This window comes from Centrocercus urophasianus, unplaced genomic scaffold, assembly GCF_019232065.1.
Source record: "Centrocercus urophasianus isolate 14NV4802_14NV808 unplaced genomic scaffold, USGS_Curo_1.0 seq_30, whole genome shotgun sequence".
Classification (NCBI taxonomy): domain Eukaryota; kingdom Metazoa; phylum Chordata; class Aves; order Galliformes; family Phasianidae; genus Centrocercus; species Centrocercus urophasianus.
This window is the reverse complement of record NW_024884867.1, coordinates 1820199-1843199: the sequence shown is the minus strand read 5'-3', so window position 1 is coordinate 1843199 and position 23001 is coordinate 1820199. Positions and strand designations below refer to the sequence as shown.

The window sequence follows — 23001 nt, the reverse complement described above, 5'->3', positions numbered from 1 at the left end:
CACACTGTGGTGGCACGCTGCTGCTCGGCATGGGGACAGGAAGTTCCCTGCTGCTCTGGGACAGCATCATCCCTTGATGGCATCCATCCTGGTGCTTTCTGCAGGGCCAGTGCTGCTGCGGAGCCACAGCTGCGGTGTGCTTTGGAAATGGCTCCAGGAAAGAGCACACCTATGGGCACAAAAATTCTCTGAAGCACAGCCAACAGGAAGCAACACCAGAGCGAGGAGGAGCTGCCCTTGCCCACTGGTGACCCTGCAGACAGCACTGAGCAATCACAGTGGCACGGACAGGCCCCAGCCCCAAGGGTTCATCTCCCAGAGCTGGGAGAAGAGCTGGGGCTGCAGCTCAGCCTGTCCTTCCTCACAGGGCAAGACGCCATCACAGCAGTGCCATGTTGCCCCGCTCACACCAGCAACGCCTAAAACTCCATCCATGCTCCAGCCACCCTAAAACAACACCCAGAGCAATGCTGCACAGCCCCAAACGTGGGACGCGTCCCGTTCCCAGCCTACCTCAAAGTGGCAGTGGCAATGCTGGCGGGCAGCCTGCAGCATCCATGTCACTATCCATGCACTGCCGCTTCCCGTGCCGGTTGGTGGCTGTCACCTCATCCCAGCAATGACAACGCTCTGTGAAGCTGTCACTGTGCAAGGATGTGGCCGAGGACAAAGTGGTGGCCCTGTCACTGATGCCCCCTCAGGCCAATCCTGGTGTGGGTCACCAGCCACTCATTTCACTTCAAAGATGCAGACAAGCACAGCCGTAGCGCCTTTGTAGGAGCAACGCAGAGAAATCCAGCTTATAAAATCCTTCTGGGGTGGCAGCTAAATTTAACCTGAGCTGGATTGCAAGCAAGACAGAGCTGTAAATCCACACGGTGCAGGGAGAACGGCCGTCCTCAGGGCCATCCCTGGGGAGGTCAGCGAGTGAGAGGCCCCCCAAGCAGGGCAGGAGCACACAGCAAAGCCATCCTATAGATAACAGAGCCATCCGCATCACACCCCATACAGTGGGAGATTGTTTGGGTCCTTCGGATCAGAGGGGACATGGGATAGGGCACAGCATTCGGTCAGGGTTTGGGTGAGGCAGCTGGAAAATAGGGAAGAAGGAAATGGGAGGAGGAGGGGGGCAGGCAGGGAGGCTGCTGAGTCACCTCTGAGCGGCCCAGAGGTTCACTGTCCATCAACCAGCCCTTCTGGCATGTCACCAGTGAGCACAGATGGCAGCGAGCCCTGCAGTGCAGGCACAAGGTCCTGGGGAGTCCACCAACACCTGTAGGCAGGTGGCAGAGGACTGCAGAGCTCTTCTCTCCTCAATTACGCATCAGGTTCCAACCGAGTGCGGGGTAACGGGGCTGCAAATGCCATCAGAATACAGAGGCACAAGGAGGCTTTGTGGCACAGCAACCCCAAGGCTCCTGCAGATCCCAGTACAGGGAGACACAGGGTGTCACAGAGACCCCACTGGGATGGACAGATCTAGCAGCATTCACACTCTCATTGCAACACCAGACTGCACAGCTTGCTGCAGACTAATGAGAACGTCATTAACATCCCACAGGCTGTACACCGATGTGGCTGACCGCGATGACCCGATGTCTGCTTAAAGACTGATGAGGTGACAGTGTCACACACCTTGTGGGCAGCGATGAGCCATGCAGAACACACAGATGAAGTGAATCAGCACGGATGCACTCAGGTGAACCATCACATCAGGCTCTGCACCTCTCGGGAAGCCCCATCGAGCAGAGCTGCCCCCAGCACCAACCATACAGCCTGATGATGGATGCCAATGGTGCTTAAAGCTGCACAGGGTCCTGCAGGAACAGCCCCATGGGACTGCTCCATCACCCAGCGTGGGAGAAGGGAACAGCCAGATGCACCCCATCATCTCCTTTTACAAAGGTGCATTATGCAGCAAAGGCTGTTTCTTTATTCATCATGGGAAAGAACATCCTGCTGCTCTGCACGCTCCTGGTGCTGCGTAGATAAGTGCTCCCTTCCTTCCTGGACTCATTAAAAGGCAGGGACACAGCTGTGCTGCTGCTTAGCAGAAAATATCCCAAGGGAAGGGCCATTTCTGATCCTCTTTTTAGCTCAGAACACATTAACACCACGTCAGTGCTCCGGTCACACAGCACAACACAAAATGTAGCAGTTTGCACTGAGAGCAGCGAGATGCACATGGAATTTGAACCAGGAGAGGGTTTATTTTTCTCTTCATCCCCAGTGGAGACAGAAAGCAAAATGGGAAACGCAAGGAGCGCAGGATGGAGCTGGTCTCAACCCCACATCAGCTCACACACAGCTGGATGGCAAGGATGGTGGGCACAGCACCCACAGCCAGGGCACATGGAGCAGCAGTGCAGGGGAACATCCAGAGCTGCACAGATGGCTGAAACGGCAGCAAATCCCTACAGAGCCCTCAGGGTGACCCCAGCTGCTCGGCAGCATCCTGAAAGGAGGGTACAGGTACGCCAAGAGCCGCTGCTGCCCAGCACAGGGCTGCAAGAAGGGAGCTGTGAAGTGCAGGGCTCAGCTCAGAACACCACCAAAAATAACAGTGCATGGGTACAGGGAAGCTCATTAATGCCTCGGTGTGGAGGCATGGATCAGAGCTGCTCCAGCCCACACCTTAGTACACAGCATGGAGAACCCAACGCTCTCCCCAGGCGCTCCCTACAGGGTGACACACAGCAGAGCCCTGCCAGCACCCAGCCCTATTGCTGCACCCAAACCTTGCTGTGGGGGCTTGTTAAAGCAGCCCCTACAAGGGCAGGCTGCAGGGAGCCTGTCCCACAGTAACAGAAGCTTTAGCCAGGTGCCCCTCACCAGGGTGAAGCCTCCACGGCAACCCCAGCCCCGCTCCCAGCAGCTGGGGCCATGTAATCCAGCCCTTACAGGGGATTAAAGTAGGGACAGCAGCAAATCCCCCAGTGTGGCTATGTTAACGAGGCTCCTATAATCCTTCCAGCCCAACAGCCACACTCAGTAAGATGAGGAGCCGGCCCAGCAGTGATGCTGGGATGCATGGCAACTCCTGCTCCTTTGGAGCCCCAGAGCAGCACACTGCTCCCTAGCACTGTCCCAGCTCAGCCAAGGGACCTGGGTGCAGATCTCCACTTCCAGGTTTGCACTGCCAACTCAGCAACACACGAATGCCTTTATAGGTAACTGGAGAGCCAGGCTGCAGAGCCAGCGTGCAGCCTTTAGTGATTTCACCTCCAGCCCTTGCCTTTGGTGAAATGTTGTAGGGGAAAGAATGGGGTTTGTGTCCCAGCTTTTAGCAGTGCAGATCACCCCAGCCTCTCAGCCCAAGCCTCCTTGCTTGCCGGGGATTAGGGCTGGGATGGAGATTTAATCCCAAAGCTGTGGGTTTTCTGGGTCGGTGACATGGTTTCCTATGCGCTGATCAGAGCACTGGAGTGCAGCACAGATAACTGACACAGCTCATGCAAGGATGGGCTCTGAGAGCAAAATCAGCACGTGTGATAGGGTGGAGGGCTCCTCCAGCCCCATGGGTGTACTAGGCTGAACTGGGAGTGCCATGCATACTGGTAAGGGCAGAAGGGAGGTGAGATCCGTGCTTCTGCTGTGTCTCCAGCAGGTTTAGGGGACTCCTGTCAGCTTTAAGCAGTCCTGCAATCCAACATAGACACAGGCAAGGGTTAAGCTGTCCCTGCAGCCATTCACAACAGTGAGTGTGGTGCCACTGGGAGCACGTGCTGCACATCAGTCTGCTTTAACAGCGAGGCCATTTTAGGAGCACAGATTAATCACAGCACCGTCCCACAGGGACAGAGGATACTCAGCACTGCATTAATACACAGCAAATTTGGGCAGGACTGGAGGAACCCATTCCCAGCCCTAGGGAACCACATCCTTCAGCAAGTCGCAGAGATACCAAGGCTGTGCCCACCATCCTCCCAGCAGGCTGTGGGGCGCACTCAAAGTCTCCAAGCTCCAGGAGGGCTGACAATGCTCAAGGTAACTACTGCTGTGATTAAGAGAAATCCCCCTGGGGAAAGCAGTCTGGCCTCTCGTAGGGACAGTCCTTTGGGTCCCGGTGACCATACAGACCTTGTCCCCAAATACAACTCCACGAAATCTCAGCATCTCCAGCCCCACAGCATACCCTCACTCTTCTCTGCCTTCTCTCCTCCTGAGGCCAAGCTGCTCCAGGAGCTCAGAACTCACCCAGCAGTCACATGCAGACGACCCTGCTGCTCCCTACGCTCACACCACAATCAAATGCAGAAACTACAAAAAAAAAAAAAAAAGAAAAAAGAGGAAAAATGAAGACAGCGACAGTTACACTCAGCACATGGCTCAGCCGCCTCTGCTTTGTTGTAGCAAAATCCATTCCCATTAAAACCCTGTTTCCAGCAACACCCACAGCACACCGAGCTCTTCCTGCCGCCCCAGCTAGTTCCCTTGCCACGTCCATGGGGCTGCTGCCTGCTGCCCAGCTCCAAGACGGAGCTTTTCGCACTCAGCCCACGCCGCTCTTCGTCTCCGCTCCCCTTATTAAGAGGATAATAATCCCCTTAATTAGTTTCTCCTTATTTTTACGCACCTCCCACTCCTCCCCCGTGGCAGATCGCTTGGCTGCGTCTCCTCTCGGATGCTCCTCAAAGTCCCAGCGCCGTCGGGCTCGGCTCTGCCACGTGGCTCTGCCGGTGCGTTATTACGCAAGGTTGCAAAATCAGGACAGGAGCAGAGCAAAAAGGTGGCTGGCAGAGGGCTGGGAGCACATTTTGGGGGCTGCCCCGCTGTGTATCCAATCCTTTTGTGTCTGTACTTCTCCCCTCGTGCGGGGACAGCAGAGCGAGAAAGGAGAGGACGAAGATCCCCCCAGCAGAAGGGGGGCTGCAGGGAGCCCCCAGTGGCACGCACAGCACGTTTGCAGCACAGAGGTCACCTTAACAGGCGGCTGCTGGATTTCCATATGCATTTCCTTATTGCCTCCTGCTGCTCCCGAAGCACAGGGGACATTTACATAACCCCACTGGATGGAAACAGGATGGGGATGCAGCGCCACTTGTCACATGGGTCCCAAACTGGGAAGGGACCCCATAGAGCTCTGGCCCTTCAGAAGCATACTGAGCGATGGCAGGATATCCGTGAGACAGAGTGCTCCCCTCTGCTGCCAGGAGATGGCTGGGTGCCATGGACTTGTCTGCAGGGACATCCAACATTTCCTTACAGATTTGCAGGCAGCTCTGCACTCATGCAGCCACCCTAAGAGAGGCTGCCAGCAGGGCTTCAGCAGGTCACAGAGGGCATCACCCTGTGCTAACATGGCAAACCCAGTGCAGAAATGCTCCTGGGGCTGTTACAAGGCTCTCTAAACCCTCCATGGGGAGCCCCAAAGCTCCCCCAGGCAGCTCAGCCACAAGCTGATGTACACTGCTCAAAAACCTCTGGTATCCATAGCCTCTCATAGTCTGTGGGCTCACCACGCTGAGTTCCTCCCATCTTTTCCTCTCTGTTTCAGTGCTGTTTCAATTTCAGTGCTGTTTCACACTGTCCAGATTGCGAAGCCCTCACTCAAGCCTTTATCGTGCCACAACCACCACCACCACCTCCTCCTCCTCAGCACAGACACAGCAGGTATTGCCCTGCTCACCCTTCCCAAAACTCCTCTCCTGGCTGCTGCTGACACATCCCAATGGCAAACCCAGGCACACTGTGCCAACCCTGCTCCAAAACTTTACCCAACTCCATACAGGTGCACAGGCACCTCCAAACACAGAGCACTGTCACAGGAAAACCTCTCCCCAGCAAACACCCTCCAGCACCAGCACAAAGCTGTTTGGAGGGGCATTCCTCCACGTACACCTAAGGTGGCACATGACCTCTGTTTTGCTCAGGGCTGAGAGAGCTAACCTCCCTTTACAATTCCTTGAGCTTTACCTTCATGCATTATTCCACGACTGTCAGGCTTCAATTAATTTTATTTTTTTCCCCCTTTAAATATTTTATCTCATTTTGTTTCTCCCCTTTCCAGGAAGAGCTGTTTCACTGGAAAAGGCAGCTCCACACCCCAGAAGGAGCTGTACAAAAGCCCATTGTGAAGCACAGGGCAGGGAGCAAAGAGGGGCTCCAGCAAAGCAGGATTAAATACCCGTGGGGCAAAATGAGGGTGGCTTCACCAACATCAGCGATGGTGCAAGCAACAAGGGGATGGGGGTCTGAACCCACAGCAGGCTCTGAATTGCCGAGTTGGCCTGAAAGCCACCCCCAGGAATGGTCCAGAAAGCCCTCTGCACCCCAACCTCTGGATGTACCATGCTTCACAACCAGGTTTGGGGCAGCTCGCCCAGCAAGCATGCTGTAAGGACTCAGCAGAGCTCCGTCCCAGCACCCTGAGGGTTGTGACCATGCTCACCACAACCCTGAGCTGGGGCACGGGGAGATGGGGCTGTGAGAGAGGGAAGGGCAATAGAAGAAAAGGAGGAGGAGATGCAACTCCCTCTGCCTCCGTGCAAACGCGGCGACACTTACGTTGATCATAGCATTGGAGGTGATGCGGAAGAGCGTGGCTCGCTCATTCACAGCCTTGATCTTCTCACCACTTTCAGCTGGCAGTTTCAGGTTCTCCAGCTCGCTCAGCGAGCGCTGCAGGGCGGCCCCGTGCTTGGCAATCAGGTCATTGCAAGTGCTCAGGTCCTCCAGCTTACTCGAGAGGGTTTTCAGCGTGCCGTGCAGCTCACTCTTGTCTGACTGTGAGGCGGGCTCCTCATCACCCGAGTCATCTGCAAAGGGAGGGATGGAGAAAAAAAAAAAGCAGTTTCCATGGTTACCCCTGGACTGTACCAGCGGGCAGGGGGACCTTCTGCCTCCTCCAGCACAGGCTACAGGCTGGGATGTGCCAGGGCAGAGGGAAGGGGCACCGAGCCCGGCCCTGACTCCCCGTTCACCCATCTCACTGGCAACCCCTCTGCATGAGGATGCAGAGTATGGCATAAGGAACAATTTGGGATGGCATCCAGGGGTGTCCAGAGGGCTCCTTCCGCTGCCACTGGGATGCAGCACAGGGCTGCTCAGCCTGAGCAACGGGGTGACGCAGGGTGAGCATTAGGGAAAGGTCCTGCATCAGAAGGCAGCGGATATGGAACAGGCTCCCCAGGCAGTGGGCACAGCCCTGAGCTGCCAGAGCTCAGGGAGCACTGGGATACCATTCCCAGCCATAGGGGTTGGGTTTTGGGCACCCAGCCCCACAACTGAGCCTTGCTCTGCCAGGTCCACTCTGTGCCAACGAACAGACAGTCTAAGAAACAGCATCTACCCCCAACCTTCCCCCTACTTGAGAGGGCAAAAAACCACAGTTAGAATCTCAGATACAACAGGAATGGTTACAGCTGCAACTCCAGAACATCTGAGTGATGAAAAAGAGAAATCCAACCCAAAACAGAGCTGTGCATTCCTACACACCACCTGGGCAGGGGGAGGTGAGGTTCCCAGGCTCACATAGCAGGGCCAGCACAGGGAGCACCCATCTTCTATGCACCCAGGCACTGCTGGGCATTCCTCCAAAGCCATTCAAGAAGAGTGAACTGGGACAAGGAGGCAGAGCCCAGAGAAGGGCTTGTCCTACACAGCTCAAGGAGAAAGCAAAACAAAACTCTGGCAGAAGCCAGCAGCAATGAACAACAGAACCCTCGGATGGCTTGGATCAGAAGAAACCTTACTGACCATCTGGTTCCAACCCCTGCCATGAGCAACAACAGTCCTGCTGCTCCAAGCACACGGGGATGGGGTCAGGGTAGGATGGACGTGATGGGCAGGGGGAGAAAAGAGAGAAGATGAGGCTTGCAAGATGCATCCCAGAGGGTGCACCAGGCTTCTGCTGCTGGTGACTTGAACATGCCAACTTCAACAGATCTAGAGGGAAAACTTCAGCAGTCAGTAAGGAAAACTAACCAGAACCTCCCGAAGGTCAGCATTCTGTTTCAGCACTTCTGCAGTACCTGTCACCCTGGAGCACACAAGGCACCCTGGTAACCTCTCTCTCCCCATTTGGTGACTGAAGGTGATTGCAGCCACCCTTCAGAAGCCAAACAATGCCCTATACACACCACAAGCACAATCCACTTTGGTTTCCATCACAGCCACTGTGCAGGCAGCTACCACTGTGACGCCAAAGCCACCATTCCCTCTGTGTGACTGCAGGGGAAGAATCAAATTTGGCATTTTTCTGTGTGTAGACATGAGTGATGTTTCTCAAAGACAATCTTCCCTTATTTGCAGCTGCAAAAAAAAATAGTGCTTTAGGAGCAGCGAGCAGCAGGAAGGATCTCTCCGCCTGCTCCAGGCAGTGTTTAACCCCAGATCCCCCTCTCCCATCTCATGCTGCCATGCAGAATTATATAAACACCCAGAAGGTGTTTCACTTTACTCGCAGAACAGCAAAAATTGGCTGTAATGAACTGAAATCAAAGCACAGAAGGAAGGAAACCCAAAGCTGTGGTTACAATCAAATCAGAGCGAGTTGAAGGAGAAACATTTGCGCAAAGCACCCGAAGCAGCTCCCAGCCCTCCCAACACCCACAGCTCCCAGGATGGGCTCCCAGCCCTCCACCACAACCACAGGGACATCCCCATGTTACAGCGGGCAAAAAGGAATTGATGGAGCACCCAGGATCTCCTCAACCATCACTGCTCTCCCTACTGATGGCAAGGGAAACTATCTGTGCCTCCCTAGCTCTGAGTAGCTTTAAGGACATGAAACCATCAGAAGGTGTCCAAAGGAAGGCTGTGGATGGAGAGGGGTCCAGAGCACAAGGTGTGTGAGGAGAGGCTGAGGGCCCTCAGTTTGTTCAGCCCAGAGTCTTTCATTCTCTGTTTCCCACTTTGTTTTGACTTGCAAACAAACTTAAAGGAAATCTGTTTTGATTTTTATTTGTAGGGCACTGGTATGAACCAGTTGCTATAGGAACAGTGGGCCTTGCCGCAAGCCTGGAGGATTATTTTTGGAGCTGTGATGCTATTTAATCTATGTAAAATGGATCAGCAGCCAGTGGCCATAAGCCTCCTCGGGCTGCTTCCCAAACCCACAGCACACACCAGCCTTCAGAGCCCAGGGCAGCAGCTCACGAGGAGCTCAGCAAGGCAGATGCTCCCATCACAGCCTTATTTTCTGCCTCTTGAACTTCCCTCAGCTAAACCCTGCTTGCAGCTTTTTCCCCCATGCTGGCGGAGAGCTGTGGGCTGGAGGAGGTGGCACTTCCCTGCATACTGCCCACAAGGACACCGGTGACACCAGAGGTGGCAGGTGAGCAGCTGGGGGCTGTGCCACTACAGCAACCCCACGCGCTGCTGCTCAGGTGCATTTTGATGCTTCTGTGGATGCATGGAGCTGGCAGAGCTGTTTAAGATGGTCTAGAAGAAAAGGCCATGGGGTTGATGAGCTTTTATCCTGAAATTCCCAAAATGCATTCTGAACCCAGCAGTGATGTCCCTAACACAAAGGCACAAAGTTAATGCCCTGGGCCACCTCCTACCTTCCTCTTGGGGTCCATCACAAAGGCTCTGCTTCAACTCCCTGACCCTCCTCTGCCCCACAAGCAGAAACCATTCCCATCCCTGCATCCTCACTTCCAGAAATACCCTTCCTTCCTACACCCCCTCTAACTTCTCTCCTTCTCACATCACCTTGAACTTCGCTCCATCCTGCATCCCCTCTAACTTGCCACCCAGACTCTCCTGCAGCTCTGAACTGCTTGCCTCTCAAGGTTCCATTCAATAAATTCAATCTGGCTTCCTGATCCAAGGCAAGGACACAGACACCGGGCTGAGCAAGAGAGGTTCCTGAGACAAGCAGCCTGCACTGATCCCAGAAAGACACTGTTAAAGCACAACAAAAGCTGCCACACGCAGACAGGCATCGCCCAGAGCATCACCAGGACTGGAAGCTCAGTGCCACAACTGCTTCCCTGTGGGAAGTCTGTTCCTCAGACTGAGCTTGCTCGTCTCTCTCCATAGCTGGGAAGCTCCCAGATCCCTGAAGTGCACCTGGAAAACTCCCTGCTCCGCAGTCAGAGGGTTGCAGAAGCAGCCAACTCAGATTCCACCCTTGCTTTCTTTATGAGCTGCATCCAACCAACCCGTGCTTGATGCTCCCAGGACACCATCATCATCACGGATAATAAGGCTGCCTACAGAGAAAGCAGAGCTTCACCTCAGTGGGCCTGGATCTAACAAATGTCAGTGTATGCCTCTCCACATACCTGCCCTAGGGGCTTCGTATGGAAATGCAAGAAAAACCCCACATTGATTTGGTCTGGAGCCTCTTCCAGGCAACATAGCGAAGGCCTATGGGACAAATAAGCACCAAACCCAACCTCTGCCAGGGACTCCATGGGCAAAACCTATAGAAACACCAACAGCACTTGCAGCAAACACCCACTGGTCCCTCTGGTGTTCTGCAGCCGCCACCACAGACCTGGTTTGGGAACAAGAGCCTTTCCTCCCAGGACCAGCAGCAGCGCGTGGACACTGATCACCAACCATTCCTCAACCAAAGCCATTTCCACAATGGCTCCAAAACTTTCATCCGCTTGCGTTGCTTTTAATAGCTATGAATATTAAATGGCAATGGGTGTCTATATTTAATAGCTTCACCCAGCTGCCAAGAGAGGGATGAATTCCTCTGCATCTGCACAAGCAGGCCCAGGCGGAACTTTTTGGTTGTAAAGAATTACGCTGGCACTTAATCATCAAAATAACAGAGCAAATGGTCATAAATCGTTCCAAATTTGGGTGATCGCTTTGCAATTATCACCAACCTGGCAGGGATATTTCTTCTACTGCTAATGCAAATGGAAAGCTGTTCAGGCCTAAAAACAGCAGTTATTCACCAGCTGTGATGAGCTGCGACACCTCTATCTCATTCAATGGGGATGACCCAAGGACGCAGCCTTGGAGCAGGACCAGCACTCAGCTTGGGGCAGCACAGAAAGGACCCAGAGCTCCCAGTCTGTGCCAGCAGATCTGCCTGAAATCCATTGGGATCACAGTGTGAAGCCAAATGCTCAGGTTATGCAGAAATTCAAACCTAAGGATTTCACAGATGTGACCTAACCTTGCCCAGGGTCGGAGCAGAGACCTCCAACTTAGCCAGTATTGCACCCTTACACCTCACCACACTGAAATAAAGCAGGACAGCATATTCTTTGCCTCTGACTCCATCTCTTGGTTTCTGTAATTGTGGTTTCATTATAGCTCCAGTGCAACTGGCTGGAGCCAAACCCAAGTGAAGTGAGACTGTGACACATTATACTGCTTGCTTGGTTTTTCAGGTCAGCGAGCACCACAGGGACACAACTGAAAAACCTAAGAACAAGAAACTGAAGGGCTACGGAGCAGTTAAGTTGATGGCTTCACCACTTACTCAGGACAAATTCCAGCTCATGAGGCAAATGCACCCTGGTACAGGAATCTGGGGGAGCTGCAAAGCCATACTGAAGGCAGCAGGGTTGATCCCACCAGGACAGCTCTTTGGAAGGAAGGATGCTGCAGTGGCGATTTCTTGCAAGCCATCAGAAGGTGATGCAATCAAGAAGGCCAACAGTCTGCAAATGAGGTTTGCTGTAGTGGCAGCAGAACTATTTACACAACACAGAACCAAATTTCCAATAACCCGAAACGGATTTCATTTTTGGACTTCAATCTCCTTACTGCACAAGGCCACAGAGGTTCTGGCAGTGGACATGCAAAGAACTGTAATCCATTTATTGTTATCTGCATTCTTTCCTCCCACGAAGCACTGAAGCACCACCCTGAATGGGAGCTGGCATCGCAGCCCATTAATGCACCTAAAGGATTTCTGCTTTTCTGAAAGAAAAGCACTGAGAAAACATAAAGTATTTTTATTATGATGACTGCAATCCGGCCATCTCATTGCTGCAGTCACAAGACGATACCACAAGATGATTACCAGTCAATAACCCTCAGCACTACGTTTGGGTTGCAGTCATTCTCTCTTTCCAGCATACGTGGGATTTTCTGATGAAATCACCTAAACAACTTCAACCCACTGGTAAGGCAGGCAACAAAGATGGGCTGAAAGCACTGGGGTTAACCTCAGAGTACGGAGACAGTGGTGAAAAAGGGAGCCTGAGGGATGTGGTCAGTGCAGGATAGCACCCTACCCTGAGGGGAGACACCAACTGCGGGAGAGATTCCAACCAAGCAGAGAGTGGACAACTGCCTGTTTGGCAGAGAAGGAGCTACCAGCCCAGTGTGAGTTACAAAGGAGCTTTGAAAAGAGAGCTTAAAAAAAGCAAATTTGGGGTTATATGAACAGAGCAGTGCTCTCTGAGACACAGTGTGCCTTCTGATCAGTGCCCAAGAGCCTGCGCCCTGTTTGGGACACTGCAGTCCTAAGGCGTGGACTGGAGATGTGGTCTACAAATTATTTTTATGAAGTAGAATGATCTGTTCTTCATATCCACAATGGGCAGGAGAAGAAGCCAAGAACCAGCTCTGAATCAAAATGAAAAATCTTCCAGTTGTGAAGGTGTGATTATAGGGAACTAACCATTCATTACTAGACAGCTGGCTGCTCACACTGCACATCACACCGCCAGAAGAGGAAAAAAAACAAATGTTCTGATAAAAATAGGAACTTTATCATCCTACAGCTCCAAACAGGAACACACTGCAGACTGACCTGAGCAGCAGGGCCAGCTCCAGGCTGTGCTGACACCTGCTTGTCCTTGGCAAGCACTGCTGACTGTGGGTGCCAGGGGCAGTGTGCTTCTATCCACACCTGCAAAGCCGCCCAGGCTGCTCCTGAGCTGGTATCTTTAGCCATCTCCCCCAGTGAAATCCCCTTTTAGAATCATAGAATTGTAGCAGGGGTGGAAGGAACCCTAAAGCCCATCCAGTGGTACCAAGCACTTACTGCCCAGAGTCTCATCCAGCCTGGAAGCTCCATGCCTGTCCCTATCAGCCCACGTGTGCCATGCAGTGAGGATCAAGGTCCAACCAAGGGTCTCCCTTCTGCAGATTCACCAAAGACGACGCAACAGCAATGACACAAAATGACTCCCCAGCTCACTGCTGGCATGCAACACAACCTGCACCACGGAATTCGAACTGATAAATGCTGAGATCATTCCTTTGGGGTATTCTCGAATTCTCGAGTGGAAGGGAGATCAACAAATCCATAGTTGAGGAAGTACTTAAAAGAGAAAAAACAGCTCAAGCTGTGGGTATCAGCCAGAGTCACAGCTTCCTTAGTTCGTGTAGATGCACCCAGGCTCCACACCATTCCAATTTCCACCTTCCCATTGGGTCCACTGAGAAGAAGGCACCAGGATAAGGAAGCCCATGTGCTTCACTGAACCATGCTTTCTCTATTTTATGGCTGAGCTCAGAATCTACAGCTGACACACAGACTGATACAGCACTGCAGGGAGGATGCGCGCAGCCCAAGGCTTCAGAGCTACCTCTGAGTCTGATGATGAATATTTAGACATATAAATGCAAGTGTCATAAATAATTAAATATCATTTGCTCCTGTTCAACAGGTGAACAAAGTATATAAAAAAAAAGCCTACGAACTTTGTTATTTGTGTTTGGGCATTCACAACCAGATGGCACCGTGAGAGGGCAGCGAATGGCACTGGGCTGTGCATGAGCAGCATCCTTAGGCTGCAACGAGCCATGACAGATGCAGAAGTGGCATATATGGCAATGCCAGGCTATGCTGGAGGAAGAGCCCTGACAGCTACCAAAGAGCAAAACCACCAGTGACTTGAGCACACAAGGCTCACCTGCAGCCGTTTCCTGTCTTGCCATCTCCTTCCCTTGGCACAAAGGTCTTCCTTTAGGGACAGTGTTCAGTAGGCATGGTGGGGATGGGTTGACAGCTGGACTAGGTCATCTTAGAACTGACCTTAATGACTCCACGATTCCTTCAGAGCAAGAGCTGAGGCAGGGAGCAGCATGGGGACAGCAGGGCTGTACATCCCTGCTCTGAAGTGCCCAGCACCTGGCCTCGGTGCCAGCCACCGCACCCAGCACACAGCTACCAAAAACCACTTCAGCTGTTGGATATCTCCTAAGCACATCACCAAGCATCCATGTTTAACAATGCTTAAATACCTCCCAGTCTCAGGCAGCACTCTGGTTTCAGCAGCATGGGGCACAGAGCTGACAGCATGCTGGGCTCTACTCCCTGCCCCAGCAGCAAAGCTGGGGACACGGCGATGGCGCAGCCAGGCTTGGAGCAGCCATCCTCTGCAGAGTAATGCCACACTTGGTGCAACCAAGGATGAACTTGGCATGGGATTTCTTATTTTCTTTCTTTAAAAGAATGAAGCCTTTCTCTGGAAGCCTCCAGTCAGCAGGTAAAACACAGCCTGCTGGAGGCTCGTGGGAAGCAGCTAGGGAAGCACAGAAGATGCACTGAAGCTCTGTCAGCTCCCTCCCTCCCTGCAAAGCCTCTGTAAAGAGAACAAAGTGACACGGGACTGAGCCACGGGGCATGAGCTGCGGTGGCAGGAGATCCTGCTATAATGTCCCTGCTATACCCACAGCAGGACGGTGTGCAGGGCAGCCAGACACAGCCACGCTGGGGGCTGAGGGCTGCTCGTGGCACTGCAAAGACCCAGCTTGAAGTCTATGCTTCTGCTCAGTGGGTAATGCACGTCCCGCACTGCCCTGCAGACTTGTAAGCTCAGCTCAGCCAGCTGCATGAGCAAAGATATCTGAGAAAGCACTCCTGAGAACGCAAGGCTAATGTGTGCCCTTATGCACATGTAAATCTGCCTGGGCTCAGCTTACACCTGAGTAAGAGGATCGGGATGGGTGCAAGTTACCCAGCTCCTTACAATTCCACGCAGGTCACGGAGTGCCAGTGGAGACAGAGGGATGCAAACAGCCTTTCCAACACCTTACAAGCAGACAAAGTGAAGCCCTGAAGGCACACCCCCATGCACCAACCTCATCAGCAAGAATGGCTGCCAGGACAGTCTGCTCAAGGGTTTCAACGGGAAGAAAAAGCTTTATTAGTCCCTTTGTAGAGAACAAGCAACAGGAAGCAAGGACAAATCCCCAGAAACAGACAGAATTTCACCCAAGCACATAGCAAACCCACCTGGGATGAGGACACAGCATGGGTGCTGCATGGGGAGCCGACTGCTGGATGATGGTGTTTACAAACAGAGCTAACCTCTGCTCCCAGGGTTTCCCTAATTACTGCTAATCTCCCCCACATGAGGTCGGATGAATGCCTGCACAACAAAGTGTGCATTTTCACGTGATTACATTTTCATTAATTAAAAGCTGTGCTTTATCAGCACCACTCAGCATCTCTTAATTCACAAAGAGCAGCAAGGCTGCGTGCACCGATCCCCACTTTGTGGGCACATTTTCCCCACTTTGTGTTTCTGCTAAATACCATCAAGAGGCTGAAACCTGTATGTTGAAGGATGCTGTGACACTGCTCCACTGCCCTCCTTCCTTCTCCCCTCCTATTTCTGGGCTGAAGGCTTTCCCCAGCACTGGAGCAGGCAATTAGCAGGGCACTGAATTCCTCAGAGAGCCAAAGAGAAGTCATTAATGGCCAAACAACCCCAACAACTCAATCATTAATGGACACACAACCCTACCAACTCATTGTGCACTCCCAAATGGGATGCTAATCTAATCAGTCAACTCATGACAAAGTAGCCCATCAGAGCCAGGGCTTGGTGAGACATTCAAACAAAGTTAAAGCACTGCTGGGTAGGAGCATTTCTGCCACACGTGGGCTCCCTGCCACCTCACATCCCTTCCTGCAGCAGTGAGGTCACGCTCTGAAGGCTTGCAAAGGGGCAAAGCCATTTTTGCAGGGCATGCAGAGTCTGGAGTAACTGCAGGCTGACCTCAAAGAGGGAAGCACTGCTCTTTAGGACTGTTTCTATCAACTCATAATGCAGCTCCCACCACGGAACTTGGTGGTGGCAAAGCTGCAGCATCCCTGGGGTCACTAGGAGCTCCAGAGCTGCCAAGGAGGAGCAGGAGTGCTCTGCACAGAAGAATTTCACACCCTGAGGTTTCACAAAGCTTCTAGGAATGCCAAACCTGTCCAGGAGAATTTTGGTGCTTAAGGAGAGAGAAACTCATGGAGGCAGCAAGATGTGAGTGGGGAGAGCCAGGAGTCCATGCAAGGAGGGCTGCAGAGAAATGCAGCTTTGCTCCCTCCCTTCAAAAAGGGAAAAACATCCAAAACAGAATAAAGCCACCCAACCCACTGTCTGTGTATCCTACAGATTGGACAGACAAAATATTTCCTAGATATATTGCTCCAGGGATGTGCAAATCCCTGCTCCTGTCAGAACGCAGTAACTCATGGAAGACAGCATGGTCCCACAGGTGTTGTGCTGCAAAGCCAGTGCAAGGAGACCACGGCCAAGTGGGGACAAACCCCACTTCCCACCCTCCTGTCTCCTAACACCCCCCCCTTCTTTATGCATCAGCCCCAGGATCTGCTTCTTGCAGGCTTGCAGTCCCAAAGTCAGGGACAGCACTGGGGCTGCTCTGCCCATTGCTGCCTTTGGTGACCGTGTCCCACCATCACTTCCTCCCTGGGGTGAGGAGAAATGCAGCGTGTTCCAAGTCCACACTCGACCCAGGGCAGTCAGGGAACCTCATTCAGCATTTGGACACTCCTCAGGGTTTGACCATCCCTGCAGTGAGTTTGCACAGCCTACCAAACCAACATGCATCCCTCCCTCTGATGCTGGGTTGGTACTCTGCTGGATGAGACAAACTCAGCGTTAACCTCCCCTAGGCTACAAGCACAGCAATGATGAAGAACTCCACAGGAGCACAAAGCAGGATGGGTAGCAGCTCATGGATGCTTGCCCACATGCTGCACTCTGCACAGCAGCCACCACCACTGACTTACTGGAAAGGCATTCCCTAGGATTGCTCCTCCACCACACGTCCCGCCCAAGTGACCCCAATGCAGCATCTCCTCCTCCAGAAGTGCTGTGCTGGCCATGGGTGCAGCCTTGTCAGTAAAAAAAAAAAAAAGCAAGAAGTAAATCAATTTGAGGGCACACAGGGCTTCTATTTGCAGATCAGTGTGGCTGGAGCTCACAGTTCATCTCCATTCCTTCCAATTCTTTAACTGCACTTTTGCTCTCTAATTACATCATCAGCCTGTCAAGATGGTCACTTTTTCCCTAACTACTTTCCTTTGCATTAAGCTTTAGCTAATAAGCACACATTGCCAGCAGTGCTTCTGAGCAGCTCCGAGGAGCAGAGCAGCTCTTCCCTGACACCTGTGAGCCCTTCGTTCTCTTCTCTGGTTAAAATAAGGGAGGATTTCCACACTGGTCACACGCAGAGGGCTGGAAGGGGTTAATGTCATGGCTCTTCTGTCTGATCCAGCTAAGGGAATGCTCCAGGGATGTGCAAATCTAAACAGCCCCTTCTGCAGTTGCTAAGACTGGCATCAACAGGCAGAGGAAGCAACACCATTAAGGGGCAGCACGAAACCCCCACAGAACAAATAAGAACTGCTGTGCAGCTATGGCAGTGCCCCTCCTCAAGCATTTGCTGCATGTCCCAGCCAACGTGTGCTGTGAGCCCCTCCAGCAGCATGCAGGCAGCTCCCAGGATCTGCTTCCACCAGGAGATAACTATCCCCGTTCTCATCCTTTACTGACAACAGGTGTCCTCTGCTGTTATCACACAGCAGGGTCACCCACTGCTCCAACATGACATGAATGGCAGGGACATTCCTGCTGCAACTGGAAGCAGGATCCTGCCATAAACAGCATTGGGATCCCAAAATGAACTACATGCCAGCCAGAAGGCTGGGCTTGTCTCTTGTTACAGTCATCAGTACATTAAATGTACCTCAGATGGTGCCTTTTTGGTGAGATAAACAGATTTAATGCCTTTATTTTGGTCGAAAACAGCTACTATAACATAATTAAGTGAAAAGTAGGGCATCCTCGGGAAATATTTTCACTTGGAGAACAAGCACTGTGCTCTCCAAGCAAATTGTGCTTACCAGGGACTCCCTTGCTGCACAGTGAATGGATTTTAAAGCCAGCGTTTTCCCAGCCTGTGGGTTCAGCTCACATCTCACTCCTTGCTGAAGCCAACCTGCACAGAGCACTGTGTGCCACTGTGACCTCACAGCATCCAGCTGCAAAAACCAGAGGGTAGGGGACAATCTGGATTTGATTAAAAAGCTATTTTTCATCATCTGCCCAAAGCATGCAATGGCTGAAATTTCGATTTGATCTATTTGTACCCCTTTTTTTTTTTTTCTTTGGGGAAAGAAATTACACCTAGATAAAATAACTTCTGGTGAGCCTCTGTGTGGGAGCAGGGCGGCCATCTCTGTGCCACAGGGAGCAGCCCAAGTGGAGGCTGATTCCCATGCAGTGATGATTTCCCATCATATGTTCATAAAAATAAAGTGGTCCCGGTGTTTGCCATGGGGGAGCAGCAAGTTTAACCACCTGCAGGTAGAAGGACACGTCTGACTTATTGCAGCAGGAATGGAAAGTCCCCGTGACTCCCTGCAGTCCAATCTGTGATCCCAGCTCCTATTTCAGGAGGAAGCAGAGGGTTCTCCAGGGTGCCCCTGGCCCTAAAGGAAGCCCTGGGTCACCACAACTGGCTTAAATTCCTACATCTGCACAGCACCACCTCACCAAGAGTTAGGCAACGAATCCCACAGCAGCAACACCTAATGATTTCTGTAGGACTGTTGCCTCTCCCATCCTTGAAACTATTGCGGCACCCCAGGAAAGCATTGAGTGGATGAGAGCCCCTCCAGCACATGGCTGGCAGTGGGATGCGTCCCAGCACCGACCCCAGCAGAGCTCTGGGGAACCCATTGCTCTCACAGCACTCCTGGTGGGAAATGCCTGGAATAACCCCGGCAGCAACAAGGGATGGCAAGCACAGCTGAGCAGGAAAACGCTTCCCAGAGGACAGCCAGGCATCTTGTGCTTCCCTAGGCACTGTCACACACACACAGGCTCTCATAATGTCTTGATGAGAAAGTACTTCTTCCTAGAACAAAAACCTACCTGATTTGCTGAGATCAAACACCAGATTTGAACAGAGCATCCAGTGCAGGAATTAATTCACCATGATGAACAAATCAATTCTTTGATGCTAGATATGCAAAACATACCCCTCCTAGCAGCACATCAGCACAGCACTGGGTGCAGTACTCTGTTGTTCCAACACCTGATAAAGCCAGAAGGCAGAACACAGCCAGGGCACAGCACACAATGCCAGCAGCCACTTCCAGGCATGATGCCAACCCCAACCCAGCACTCATGCAGCCCTTATCCCCATGCAATACCCCTCCCCACCAAGCACTGACCCTTGGGGAACTTATTGAGGCAGGTGGAGTTGCAGAAGGAGCGGACGGATCCTGCCTCCCAGCAGCCCCTGCCCTTCATGCCCACCACGGGGCCGCGCTGGCGGAGGCTGAGAGCTGCATGGCCGTTGGCTTTAGGTTGGAGGAAAAAAGAAAATACAAAGGAAAAGAGAATGTTCTTATTCAGCAGCTGTCCTTATGGAGCAGGCAGCCCTGTGTCTCGCTCCATGCTGATAGCAGGGCACTACGGCACCGGGGCTCAGCAGCCCCACAGCCCAGCATGCACCACTGCTTGCTCCAGCATGCAGCAGCCCTTAATTAACTCCATCTGTGCCAGTAAGAGGTGTGCTCCCCCCCAAAAGGGAGAAACATGCAGCCCCAGGCAACTAAAGGGCAGGATTCGGCACAGTCATGTCAAAAACGGTGAGCAATGGGCTAGAAGGGATGCAGCTCCAAAGGGATGCTAAAGCCAAAGGGATGCAGTTTGGTGAAGCTGATGCTGTTTGGTAGTCGGTCCCTTTAAATGCTGCTAGAGGTTATTTTTAGGACTCTCCCTTAAAATATACATCAGAATTCCTTCATTTTTGGTAAGAAACTTCATTACACATTTCACTCACGCAGCTCCGTTTCGCCGCAGCCAACAGTTCCCAAGCAGAACCTCTGCCATGTGCACACACACACTGATGGCTGCTGCCTCACCCCCCCAGCACTGGAGGATGGGGTTTCCCAGCCCTTCAGATTTTATCAGTCCCAGGGAACAAGGCAAAATGAAGACACATCAACGAGAGCATTCACATTTGCACAGGGAGCAGCACTGCGCCCTGAGTGCTCTCCTCCAGCTCCTGTTAATGCCAACGTCTGGATAGTAACAGAGCACAGGTTGTATTCCATCTTCTGTATGTACATCTCAAAAGACGTGCCCAGATTTTCAAGGTAATCTGGGTGGAAATAGGGCAAATTCTGGAAAAATACCTCTGCTCTGGGTAAGAACCAAGCTTTTTCAAGAGGAAAAACACAAGTGACGTGTGGAGAGGGGAAAGCCCATGTGGGATCAAACACATGCACTCCTGGCTCCTGCAGCGACCGCAGCACAGTTCAGTTACACTGCTGTTGCAGAGATCTGCAAGGGAGGATCATAGACATAATGAAAACATAAAGAAGATGCTCTCCATAAGCCTGGCATCACCGAAACTTCACAAGCAGCTCAGATCCCTTCTGCCAGCTGCCAAAGGCCTCCTGCATGCACAGAAGTCAAAGCTGCAGAGCGGCTCACCTCACTGCATGGAGAACCAGTCTGAAGTTCCCTGATAAAATATTGATTTATCCCTAAATTCAATTCATTTTGCCCATAAACAAGTAACCCAGCAGAAGTCACAGCCTGTGGTTCAGCAAGATGTATGTGGGAAATGCTTCGTGTCACAGAAACATAGAATGAATCAGAGAATAGTTTGGTTTGGGAGGGTCCTTAAGGATCACAAAACCATAGAATGGTTGGGGTGGAAGGGTCCTTACAGCCCCCCAAGCCCAGCCATGGGCTGGCTGCCCAGGTCTTTGTGCTGCACACCACCAGGGCTGCCTCTGCCCTCTGCAGACTCCTCAGACAACTGGCTGCCTTTCTACTACGTAAAAGCCTTTGGTGTGTTTGAATCACACCTTTGTGATTCCTTCCTTTTTCATTCCAAAATAACCAAAAATAATTATTTTCCTCTTTTCAGGTCCTTTGCTCTCATCTTTCAGAAATGTCACCTTACTGCTTCTATCCCTATTGCTCCTTCCAGGATGAGTCACTCATGCTGTGTCTGTGCAACAAGAAAACTCTCCAAGCTTTGCAAATGTTGCTTATACATAAAAGCAGCTGAAAGCAATGAGGTCCTCACCTCTGCACCTCGTGCTGGGGTGACCCGACTCCCCATAGCCACACCAACAGAGCTGCAAGGATGGAGCCATGGAGCTTCCTCAGCCCCCACACAGCAGGTAGCAGGACTGCAGCAAGGGGCTGCTGTGGGCATTCAGGTTGGACATTAGGAACAATTTCTTCTCCAAAAGAGCAGTGATGCATTAGCAAAGGTTACCCAGAGAGCGGGTCACCATCCCTGGAGGTGTTCCAGAACTGAGGAATGTGGGCAGTGGGCATGGTGAGGTGGGTGGGCTGAGAGAGGAATGAAACTATCAGCAGTGCCCCAAAATGTGTAATTTTTGTGCAAATAATTGGTCTGCTTTTCACTTGGCCCACGCATGGCGGTGCAAACAAGAAAACACAGGTGTGACACAGCTATGAATGGAGGAGCAAAACGCCAGCGCTCTCAGCTCTAGAATCTCAGCATCAGGAAACAAAACTGCATTTTTGCATTTCTAGTATTTGTTTTCACACAGATGCCTCCTTAAAATGGTGCAAGCTTTGCCAAAGGAGCTCTAGTCCCTCTGCTCGTGGCAGTTCCCTCTATTCAACTCATTCAGGAAACTTGTTATCTTCAGAGCTGCTAACGCGCTCCTACAACTTCCTTTCCTAAGACAAGGAACCACAGATCAGGTGCCCCAACACAGAAAAGCACACCAACCTTGAGCTGTAAATCCAGATTTGATACCCATTCAAATGCAAACCCAGCAAGACAGTGCTGCTGCTCCTCTGCTCCAGGGATGTGTGCTGTGCCCAGCTGGCTCTGCTGCCCTGTTGCACTGCTCACATTCCCCTTGACCACTGCCAACACCCAGACCAGTTTGGGCTCCTCCAGGCACAGCTCTGCACTGGCTCAAACTGCTCTTATGTGTCAGTGCAGCCCCATCCAAAAACCAGGGCAAGAAGCAATGACAAAATCAATAACAGAGGACTCCACCTGGAACCCCAGAACTTCATCTGGCATTTCTATCTGATCTGGAAAGCAATGCAGCAAGGAATGCACAGCTTTAGTTGCTTCACTTGGGAATTTCAAGCCCATGGAGGGGTTTGCAAGCAGAGCCCTGCCAAGCAAGATGTTGGAGTCACCAAAAATGAAAACAAAGGAAACTGAAGAAACTGAAACGTAAGCAATAGCTGCCTGCAGCCTGCCCAAACAGCGCTGCCTCTGCATGCTTTGTTCCTCAGCCCCATGGCAATGGGCTCCTGGCCCTCCCAGGACACTCAGCCCCACTGCAGACACCAAAGCCATGGAGCTCACACAGAGCAGAACAGGAGCCAACAATACCACTAACATTGACTGCTCTCAGTTACTGACAGCACCACCCAGCACGACTCAGGTTGGCAGAAGTCAGAAGTTCTTCAGCTCTAACAGCACTCAGAGCTTTCCATTTTCCCCATTCTTAAGCCTCCAGTGCCAATACAACGTACCCATCTACTGGGCAATTTAGGATCCAGAAGACCTGAAGGGTAACCAAGGCTTAGATAGGAGCCTAGAGCTATAGTTCAATTCCACAGGTACTTTTTCCCCCCAGGAAACACATTAAATTGGGATGCTAAAAGCAGAGCTGGACCACTTGCTAGGACACCATTAGGAAACGGGGGGGGATCATATTAAATGAAATTGTTTAAATACCCCCTCTGTGTCCTCTGAGAGTGCAGTGCTGCATCATCAGCCTTAAGGGACACACACAGCTGCAGGGTGGGCAGCTCCAGATCCTGCCAGCAGCACAGCAGGCTCTGCAGGGCCTGGAGA

The 23001-nt window shown here is 52.0% G+C and overlaps 1 protein-coding gene across 6 annotated transcripts in view; it reads right to left on the bottom strand.

The window, feature by feature from the left end:
* The window catches only part of OSBP2 (oxysterol binding protein 2), a 63186-nt gene that overhangs the window by 12244 nt on the left and 27941 nt on the right, over positions 1 to 23001 (bottom strand). For all 6 annotated transcript variants that reach the window (XR_006170511.1, XR_006170512.1, XR_006170514.1 and 3 more), the window contains exon 3: positions 6508 to 6758. Coding sequence is in view for 1 of the 6 variants with exons in the window: in XM_042828500.1 (XP_042684434.1) it covers positions 6508 to 6758 (251 nt within the window). In the remaining 5 variants the exon portion in view is untranslated. The remainder of the gene's footprint in view (positions 1 to 6507; positions 6759 to 23001) is intronic.